The following is an 11,343-nucleotide window of genomic DNA, read 5'->3' on the forward strand; positions in this document are numbered from 1 at the left end:
AAGCCTATAAGTTACAGCATTCGCATTACTAAATTGCTGTAGATTAGTAGAGGGTAGGGAACAAGCATTTATATAACATCTACTATGTGCCAGACACTATGCTGATCCCTTCCCCCCCCTTTTTTTTTTTACAGATCTCATTTATCACACACCATTTTACTCTGGTGGAAACTGAGGCAAACAGGTTAAGTGTCTTGCCCAAATCACACAGCTAGTTGTGTCTGAGGCTGGACTTGAACTCAGGTCTTCTTGACTCCAGGCCCAGTGCTATATTTACTATGCCACCTATCTGTCAGAACTTCAACATAGGGAATTCTATACAGGAATGAAACCATATAACCAAACTCCTCCCCTTTCCCCCTCTTCCACACAGAAATCTGAGTTAAATAATTTACTATTACTTTCCCAAACCCTTACACACCAGACTAGATTTCAATGTTCCACTCATGGTGTGAACATTAGAAGTTTTTGGCAATTTTTGTCTCCAGAAGATCATATTATATGTTATATGTCTTGTAATGAGAGACATACTACTAAAGGCAAGGAAAATGTGCCTCAACATGTAAGTATATGCTGATGTTTAAGTATATGCATCAGAACCTATTAAAATCTTTGAGAATTAAAGTAAATCTACATTTATTATTCAAGGAGTTTCAGTATATGAATACAAATGATGAGTATTATGTTAGTGTCTACTTGACTCCCTACTTTTGATGGAATGAAATGGAAAGGCATTTATTTAACTGTTTATGTTCTGCCAAGTACAATGCTTAATTTTTACATGATACTTTAAAAGTATAGACTTTAATGTTTATAAAGTGCTTTTCTTCACAACAGCCTGTGAAAAAGTACTGCAGATTTTATTGTGTCCATTTTGCATATAAGGAAACAGACTCCCAGAAGTCATTACTTGCTTTAGTGGCACATAGCTACCGAGTATATAAGTGCAGATACTAGATAGTGGATGTTCTTCCTTAACAATATTCAGAGAGTCAGTGTGTTCTGTAGGGGAATATCTGGCTTACCTATGAGTGTTTTTTCTGGTGAAAATTCTTGATCAGTGTTACTGTGACATTCTGGCAAAAGAGTAGTCACAAATATTTTGATGTAGTATAAAGAGCCCTGAACTCTAAGGAGTCGGTAGACTTTTGATTAACTTCCATTTTGCCATTAAGTGGCCTTGTGACCTTGGGCAGAGTATTTCACCTCTATTCTTTAATTTCCTTCTCTATAAAATGGTCATATATTGTGGAGTTGTAGTTGACCTTAGAACTCATCTATTCTAAACCCCTTCCACTCCCCACCCCCATTTTACAGATGAAAGAACTGAGGTTCAGGAATATGAAGTCATTTATCCAAGATCACAAGCAGTCAGTGGCAGAGCCAGAATTCAGACCCAGGTCCTCCCTCTAGAGAGAGCCCCTTCTATTGCTGTATCTCCTGGCTCCCTTCCAGCTCTGGTGGCTTGGTTCTACTTTGTTTTCCAGAGGATTCTGTAAATACTAACTCTCCCCTTGGGCATGAGATGGATAGTCTTTATCTGCTTTGAGAAGGCACTATACCATGAACTGTTTATTCACTCCCCTCAGCTCATGCTCCTGTATCCCATAATGACTGTAAAACCTTGGGAACAACTGATCGTGCCCTTGGATCTTCAGAATGGTTCTGGGGACCTTTCAGTTCTGTGTTTATGTCTGTAGCCACCGAATACCCAATGACCCGGGTTAGCCTGTTAGCTATACTTTGATAGATTTGGTTGGCTTTTCTCTAGAAAGTTCTGGCCTTCCCCCTTAGAGTACATTGCAGTTAAAACATTACCAGAATGATCTCCATAATGGTATGTTAAATTCATAAAATAGTGACTGAATCATTACATGCCATGCAATTATCTGATTTGAAAAGCATTACATCCTCATATCCTTCAGACTTTTGATCAAAGGAAAAGATTTTTCTTAATCTTTGGGCTATGGTAATTCATAAACATAACTTATAGTACTAAAGAAATGGTTATATAAATGAATACGTATATCACATCTGCTAGTTGGCCCTAGAAGGTAAGGATTAAGAACAATGATTACAAGTTGCAAAGAAATCATTTAGACTTGATGCAAGAAGAAACTTCCTGATAATCAGTACTATTTCCAAAAGGAATATGGGCAGCCTTGAGAGGTGGGGTTTCCCTGAATAGAGGGGATTCTTATTCAGGTATAGGTTGGACTATATGGTCTTTTTGAGGACCCTTCCAGCTCCGAAATTCTGTAATTTGTGGTGATCATTCTTTGATTGAAGCATTTTCTTTTTTGCTACCTGGAGTGTCAATACAATTCAAGATATTCTTTTATTAGTAGTAGCCTTTATTTAAATTGCATTATTGAACAGAAACCAAGTGTATTCATTAAGTGACAGCTGAAAGTATGTTTCAGTAAGTTAAGTAATTTAACTCACAAGAGAAGGAACCTGTCTCTTAGTGATTCTGTGTGATACCTTTCCACACTTGTTAACATTAATCTTGGACTCATAGGATGATTCCAGGGCACATTAAAATGAAAATGAAGATTCCTGAAAATGACAGGTTCCATAGCTTTTCTTGGTATTCCATTCTATTTTGCATTTTTTGCCAAGGGGAATATCTTACTTGATACAAACCAAAATTCTTTATGTTGCAATTTAACCCCATTTTGTATGGTTGTATCTTGAATGATAATAGAGAAAAACTGGTCTTCTATTTCTGGAGAGTATCCTTCCTAAAGTTAAAAACTATTATTGAATTCTCTCTTTCCCTTTTTGTAAAAGGTGCCCCCTTTTTTGGCCTTTCCCAGCTTGTCCTATTTGCTAACTTTTGTTTGTTTGTTTGTTTTAATTTTTTTTTTTTGTGGGGCCATGGGGGTTAAGTGACTTGCCCAGGGTCACACAGCTAGTAAGTGTCTGAGGCCGGATCTGAACTCAGGTACTCCTGAATCCAGGGCCGGTGCTTTATCCACTGCGCCACCTAGCCGCCCCCATTTGCTAACTTTTAAGTACAGATAAGGAGCCAAACAAAGAAGCATGAAGAAGAAAGGATTTGCTCTACCTGCGTGGAAAAGAGGAATAGAAGTCATGGAGGATATGGCACTGGAGTAGAGCCTTAAAATAAGAAAAAGATTTCAATACGCAGAGATGTGGACTATATAAAAGTAGTTTGTTATTTTTTCAGCCTTATTTTAGCTAGATAAACCATTTATTATGCATGTACTATGTGCCAAGAACTGTGTGCTAAGCATTGGGAAATATAATACAAACAAAAAGATAGCAGTTTCCTGCCCTCAAGGACCTAACATTTTACTGGAGAAGGACAATCTGGAAAAGAGAGTAGACCTGTAGTGGAGGTTGGGGAGTGGGGTACCCTCACAGGGGCAAAGTGGAAATTTTGGAGCAAAGCTGGGAGAGAAGTGAACATGACTAGCCAGGGCACTTCTTTAAATGGCAGTCCTGGCAAAAACTCACCAATCCAAGGAGGAAGAAAAAGGGACAGAGGCATTTCTGGGTGAGTAGGCTGCTGGAGAAAGAGTTAAACAAGGAGTTGGACAGAATTGTAGAGTCAGGGTGCAACCAGGCAAAAAGTTACTGAGACCTACATTTCAGCTAAATCTGGTCATTCACAATTCTAACATACTTTCCTCCCTCTGTGACTTTACACTCTTTCATGTACTTTAATGCCAATTCCCACCCCCATGACCACCAACTGAAATTCACTTCAGCAAGCATTTATTAAGAACTATAATTGGGGCAGCTAGGTAGAGCAGTGAATAAAGCATCAGCCCTGGATTCAGGAGGACCTGAGTTCAAATCCAGCCTCAGACACTTAACACTTACTACCTGTGTGGCCCTGGCCAAATCACTTAACCCTCATTGCCCCACAAAAAAAAAAAAGAACTACTGTGTGCCAGGTTCTGTGTTATGTGCTAGAGATACAAAGGAAATAAAAGAAAAACAGATCCCTGTCTTCAAAGGGCTTTCATTCTACTGAAAATCTTGTTCTTCCCTGAAGACCAGTCAAATGCTACTTCTTCCAAGTAGTCTTCCCTGTTGCCTTCATCTAGAAGTTGTCCTTCCCTATGGTGAACTATTGTTGTAGTTTGCTTGTACCTTTAATGTACTTCATATTTGTGCATTTACTATTCTTTTCTGTAAGATTCTGTGATCCTTGAAGACAGAGGCTATTTTATTTACCTCTCTATAGCCCTTATAGCGTGGCAAAGTGACTTACATTTAGTAGAGACTTTAAATATTTGTTTATTTTAATGTTTCAAGTGTTCTGAAATAATATCTTTCAGCCATGGAAACAAAGAAGTATTTTCCTGCCGTGGAATAAAATTGGCAGTTGATTGGTTTTTGGAAAGAGGCCACAAAGATATTACAGTGTTTGTTCCTGCCTGGAGAAAAGAGCAGTCAAGACCTGATGCTCTCATCACAGGTAAGCTCTGGGGTGGGGTGGGTTGTTCTGACCCTATGATTTTATCTGGGTAGTAAACTCATAGTTTGGAAACTCCTTCCACTAATGCAGATCCACCATGATCATCTTAGTATTGTTTGGACCATTGAGAAGTTAAGTAACTTGCCATTGATCAAGCAAACACAATCACACACCTACCAAGTGCAGACTGATGTTTTTCATCAGATAAAACATAGCAGCCAGATCAGTACCTTACCCAGTACATGAAAGGAAAGATAACTCCTTCTGCTCTACCAGAATTGAAGTAAAAATGACAAAATAAAACCTCTAGTGGCAACATGACATAATGTCTGGAGGGTCAGTCTTGGAGTCAGGAAGACCTTGGTTCAGGACCTCTTTCCTCTGTTAATTAGAGAAGTGTAAGGAATTAATTGTGATTTGGAGTTTTTATAACCCCATCTTTACTTCATCATGGTTAGACTGAAAAGATGCAAGCTTTAAAAGCCTAAGAGAAGATGGGTGTGTACTTTAAGAGATTATAGAACAAACAACACAAAGAACATTTATTGAGTCAAAGTATCAAAACTAAAGTACCTAAGATCCACTTAGGAATTCCCCCACACCCACACGAGCCTGGCCAAATTATAATGGGGACAGCCCAGGGCGTAAATTGAACAAATTGGAGACTCAGCCTGGCTATAGAACCACCCTTCCTGTGAGAGAGGCAGGAAGGGGGAGAGAGTACTCTCAGAGAGGGACGGTGAAGGAAAGTGGAGAGATCGAGAGAGAGCAAGAGAGAGAGCAAGAGAGAGAGAGAGCGAGGGAGAGGGAGAGGGAGAGAGGGAGAGAGGGAGAGAGGGAGAGAGGGAGAGAGAGAGAGAGGGAGAGAGAGAGAGAGAGAGAGAGAGAGAGAGAGAGAGAGAGAGAGAGAGAGAGAGAGAGGGAGAGAGAGAGGGAGGGAGGGAGTGTGGGAGGAGCTGTGGGTGTTTGTGGGTGTTTGATCTTCGGACATAACCAGGAGACTCTGCAAAGCTGATTGTCTTTAGAACTACAGACTCCAGGTGGTGGTGAGTTTGTGTTACTTCCAGCAAGGCTGGCTCATTAAGCCAGCTGAACTGAAAACAAGTCTAGCTTTTGAGTCAGGTTTTTTTTGTTTTTGTTTTTGTTTTTGTTTTTGTTTTTTTGAGATAAGCTGTTCTGAGTAGCTAAGGAAGCAGAGCTTACTCAAGGTACCTGGGGCCTTTTTATCCTAGAGATTAGATTCTAACTTTCTCTATCCCCTTTCTCATTGTCCCTGGCTTTATTAACTCCACTTGTGTTGTCAATTTTGTTACCATTAATAAAACTTGATTTGTTTGTGAAAAAGAGGCTGTTAATCTCCTTTCTTATTAGTCTGGGAAACATAACTGAAAAAGAGGCAGTTTGGACAAAGGGAAACTCTGGACCTAGGGGTCCCCCATTATTTTCTGAACCCCAATACTATGGCAAGCCTCCCAATTAACTCTCCCTATACTAAATTTGGCCTGGACAGAAGCAAATATTGCTTCATTGTAGAACTTTTTGACTAATTCTGTAAGATTTCCTTCAACTTTTAACACAGGAGAGGTAGATAATACATAGTACCAGCACTTGAGAACTCGCCTGAGAGTTAGGAAACCTGATTCTTTTGCTGCTGACTGGTTTGTTGGGTCTACCCCCAGAGCCACAGCTGTACATTGTACAAACAAAACATATAGAGAGAATATCCTACACACCATTATGGATTAGTGTCAGTTCAGTAAATGAGCATTTATTAAATGCCAAGCACTATGATAAGTGCTGAGATTAAAAAAAAAAAAAGGAAAAATACAGTTTCTGCCCTCAAGAAGCTCAATTCTATTCTAATGGGGGAGACAAGATGCAAATTATTATGATAGAGTGATATAAGTGATATAAGATTTAGTCTATATAAATGGAAGGTGATCTCAGAAGGAAGGTACTCATAGAAGTGTAGACTAAGAAGGGCCTTCTACAGAAAGAGGGATTTGAGGGGCAGCTAGGTGGCACAGTGGATAGAGCACTGGCCCTGGAGTCAGGAGTACCTGAGTTCAAATCCAGCCTCAGACACTTAACACTTACTAGCTGTGTAACCTTGGGAAAGTCACTTAAGCCTAATTGCCTCACTAAAAAAAAAAAAAGAGGGATTTGACCTGGGAAGCTAGGAGGTAGACAAGAGGAGAAAGAATATTCCAGGCATGGGGGACAGCCAATAAAGTGTGATCATAGAAGGAATGGAGCAGAATAAAATGTAACAATACTGCAAAGGAAGGAAGGTGCCACGTTGTGAAGGGCTCTTAAATGCCAAAAAGAAGATTTTCTATTTATCTGGGGTAGTCAAGAAAGTTTAATAATAATAATCTCAGCTACAGGTAGCAAAGAAGTAATGAAGAAGAAAAAGAAAATCCCTGAAGTGTCATTATAAAGTACTTCTTGGTCTAGGCTTTTCCTTTTTTCTCTCCTGCCTACTCAGTTTTACTTGTTCTAATTGCTTTTTGTCCTACATTCACTCAGCCATAAACAAGGCTGAAGACTGTGAAGTAAAATCTTGTTGTTAGGTACTCTCTTTAACACTTAACAAGCCTATGTACCTACAAACCTGCAGCTCTACTTCTGCCTCTCTCCTTGAACTTGATTATCACACTGCTACGATAGAGATGAGGAAGCCCATCTTCTATTGTCTTTTGAGATGTTTCTTTCCTGTCACTTTTCTTCCTTCATTGATTTCCCATTTTTTAAAAAACAGGCAAATTCATGCAAGAAAAATAATCCCGACTCCTTGTTTTCATAGAATATAGCAATGGTTCTTCCAAAGCACTTATAGTTTTGTCAGGTTATACTTTCAAATTACCACCTATTCTTTCCTTAGAAAGCAACAATAAAAATGCAAAGTTGTGTTTTTATTTATTTCATTTTACATACAATTTAGATTTTATAACTTTGCAGAAAAGAATGGGTTTTTTTTTAGTTTTTTTTGTTTTTTGTTTTTTTAGTGAGGCAATTGGGGTTAAGTGACTTGCCCAGGGTCACACAGCTAGTAAGTGTTAAGTGTCTGAGGCTGGATTTGAACTCAGGTATTCCTGACTCCAGGGCCGGTGCTCTATCCACTGTGCCACCTAGCTGCCCGAGAATGGGTTTTTTTAAATGTAACTTGATAAATATTTGTCGATCAGAAAGTCCTGTTTAAAAAGATCCTATTGCTGACTATAGTAATCTACTGTTTGATAAACCCAAAAACTCCAGCTTCTGGGATAAGAACTCAGTATTTGACAAAAACTGCTGGGAAAACTGTAAGATAATATGGCAGAAATTAGGCATAGACCAACATCTTATACTGTATACCAAAATAAGGTCAAAATGGGTACATGATTTAGACATAAAAGGTAATACCATAGGTAAATTAGAGAAAGGAATAGTTTACTTCTCAGATCTATGGAGAGGAGAAGAATTTATGACCAAACAAGTAATAGAGAATATTATGAAATGCAAAATGGAAGATTTTGATTGCATTAAATTAAAAAGGTTTTGTACAAACAGAAGCAATGCAGCCAAAATTAGAAGGGAAGCAGAAAGCTGCAAAGCAATTTTTACAGTCAGTGTTTCTGATAAAGACCTTATTTCTATAACATATAGGGAACTAAATCAGTTTTATAAGAATGCAAATCATTCCTCAATTGAGAAATGGTCAAAAGATATGAACAGGCAATTTTCAGATAAAGAAATCAAAACTATCTATTGTCATATGAAAAAATGCTCTAAATCACTATTGATTAGAGAAATGCAAATTAAGACAACTCAGAGGTACCACCTCACACCTGTCAGATTGGCTAATATGACAAGAAAAGAAAACAATAAATGTTGGAGAAGATGTGGGAAAACTAATGCAGTGTTGGTGGGGTTGTGAAATGATCCAACCATTCTGAAGAGCAATTTGAAAGTATGCCCAAAGAGCTATGGGGCTGTGCATACCCTATGACTCAATAATGCCACTCATAGGTCTGTCTCCTAAAGAAATCATAAAAAAGAGGGAAGGACCCACATGTACAAAAATATTTATAGCAGCTCTCGTTATGGTGGCAAAGAATTGGAAATCGAGGGAATACCCATCAACTGGGAAATGACTAAACAAGTTGTGGTATATGAATGTTATGGAATACTATTGTGCTGTAAGAAATGATGAGTGGGCAGGTTTCAGAAAATCCTGGAAAGACTTAGGTGGACTGATGCTGAGTGAAGTGAGCAGAACCGGGAAGGAGAACATTGTACAAAGTAACAGCAATATTGTGTAATGATCAACTTTGATAGACTTAACTCTTCTCAGCAATACAATGATCCAAGACAATTCCAAAAAACTCATGATGGAAAATGCTCTCCACATCCAGAAAAAAGAACTGAAATCTGGATGCAGATTGAACATATCGTTTCTTCTTTTATTTTCTTTTTTGAGGTTTTTCCCTTTTGTTCTAATTCTTCTTTCACAACATGACTAATGCAGAAACATGTTTAATGTGATTGTACATATATAACCTATATCAGATTGCTTTCTGTCTTGGGGAGGGGGGAGGGAAGGGAGGGAGGGAGAAAAATGTTTACATATAACTGGAAAATAATAAAATACTTCTGTGATTAAAAAAGATCCTGCTGGGGGCAGCTAGGTGGCGCAGTGGATAAAGCACCAGCCCTGGATTCAGGAGGACCTGAGTTCAAATCCAGCCTCAGACACTGGACACTTACCAGCTGTGTGACCCTGGGCAAGTCACTTAACCCTCATTGCCCTGCCCCCCCCCCAAAAAAAAATATCTTGCTGCCAATGTTTACACTGGTGAATACCATTTACATACTTATATCTGTGTATGTGTGTTTATACACACATATTCACATATAATGTGTATATATATATATATATATATATATATATATATATATATATATATATATATATATATAATGTATATATATGTGTGTATGTATGTATATTCCCCCCCACTTTGTTACTGAAATTTTGCTTGCCTTTTGCTTTCAGATCAAGAAATTTTGCGTAAGTTGGAGAAGGAAAAAATTCTGGTGTTCACTCCATCCCGACGCGTTCAGGGAAGAAGAGTAGTATGTTATGATGACAGATTCATTGTAAAATTGGCTTTTGAGTCTGATGGTATCATTGTATCCAATGATAATTACAGGGATCTGGCTAATGAAAAGCCAGAATGGAAGAAGTTTATAGATGAGCGATTGCTGATGTATTCCTTTGTTAATGACAAGTAAGTAATGGGATTTTGAACTTTATGAACAAAAACAGAAAGCCATGCTGGAAGATTGCTAACTTTTTAGAGATCTGAATTGTTTTTGAAGTTTTAAAATTAAGCTAATAAAAACAAATAACATAGTTAAGTTCAGAATCTAATTTGTCCCTCCTTAGCTCAAGATCAGGGCCAACTTTAAAGATGTCAAAGCCCTCTTAAAAAACATTTCAATTAACATTGTACTCACTCAGTTTTATACTCATTAAATTAGATAAACACTCCGGTGAGGTCTGTTCTTAACAGATTTTCCCCTTTTAGAGTTGAAGAAATTGAGACATAGTTAAATGATTTACCTTGTTCTAAGGTCAAACAGTGACAAATCTAGAATTAGAACTGAGTCCTAATTTTCATTTAATTTTGCAAGTTAGAGAGTCACCCTACATCCTTCCTGTCCCCTTTTCTTTGAGGGTTTGCCAAAGGAGAAGTTAAAACATTTCTCCCTATGTTAGCTTGTCCTTGAATTGGGATAGCAGGGGGTACAGGAACAAGAGAACAGAAACAATCTAATTTGGGGCCCAAGTTTAAACTGTTTTTTGATCAATTTAGACCAAATGGTTTAGTATATTCAACCTTTTTTGTTTTTATCCTCAGTCCTCCCAATATTTCTAGGAATTCACTCAGATAAATTCCCCTCCACTCTTTAGTGCTAGTACCTTGACTGTGATTTAGTAATACTAAAACCTCCTTGTGGGTCAGAAACTCATTGAGCTGGACTCTACATCATTCTCTTTGCTTAGAAAAGGGAGTTTACTCTTGCAGGTTATATATTTCACAATGTCGATGTTTATAAAGATCTTTTAAAAAATATGTATGTGATATTCTTCTCAAGACAGATGGGAGTATAAGTTCACTCATATAGGAGCATTCTTATGAAATTTAACCAATTGTGCCAAAACACATTGTCCAGAGCCAAGATATTCTTTAGTTGTATGTTTACAAAACATTAGAGGAACTAAGAGAGAGGAAGGAATGAGTAACTGGAAGATCTTATCTCAAATACTATTTGGAGCAAAACAAACTTAAGTACATCTTGAAGACTTAAGTTTGTTTCGCATATAAAACTCCGCTTCAGTTACCAAATATTTGCTTTACAGAATTTTAAGCAAAATCCCTTAGATTAAATCTTTAGTTAAAATACCATGGAATGACTGAGTTATTATAGGAAATAGCTTGGAATTAGTATGTCTATTTCTTGGTTAATTTGAAATTCTTCATCCTGTATCTTCTAGGTTCATGCCCCCTGATGACCCTCTTGGCCGTCATGGTCCAAGTTTGGACAATTTTCTAAGGAAAAAGCCTATTGTTCCAGAACATAAGAAACAGCCATGTCCCTATGGTAACTTGCATTATGTAGACTTGCATTTAGTTGCCTAATATAACTTGATCATTACTTTTTATTATAAAAATAATATAGTATAACTTAGAATGCTACATACTCTTAGTTATTATGGGATTTTAAAATATTTTGGTATCTTGTTTCAGCCTCTCATTGAGTTGATCTCTGGCAGAGAAAAAGGTTTATACATGCCAGCCAACTATTTATTAACATTGTTAGTCAGTCACGAAGAAATTTTC

At 37.7% G+C, this 11,343-nt stretch overlaps 1 protein-coding gene across 4 annotated transcripts in view; it reads left to right on the forward strand.

The window, feature by feature from the left end:
- ZC3H12C (zinc finger CCCH-type containing 12C) overlaps window positions 1-11,343 on the forward strand; it is a 91,058-nt gene that overhangs the window by 72,100 nt on the left and 7,615 nt on the right. For all 4 annotated transcript variants that reach the window (XM_043995197.1, XM_043995196.1, XM_043995199.1 and 1 more), the window contains 3 exons: window positions 4,314-4,453; window positions 9,492-9,726; window positions 10,998-11,104. In XM_043995197.1, coding sequence (XP_043851132.1) covers window positions 4,314-4,453; window positions 9,492-9,726; window positions 10,998-11,104 — 482 coding nt within the window. The remainder of the gene's footprint in view (window positions 1-4,313; window positions 4,454-9,491; window positions 9,727-10,997; window positions 11,105-11,343) is intronic.

The sequence above is a fragment of the Dromiciops gliroides genome, chromosome 3 (assembly GCF_019393635.1).
Source record: "Dromiciops gliroides isolate mDroGli1 chromosome 3, mDroGli1.pri, whole genome shotgun sequence".
Taxonomy (NCBI): Eukaryota; Metazoa; Chordata; class Mammalia; order Microbiotheria; family Microbiotheriidae; genus Dromiciops; species Dromiciops gliroides.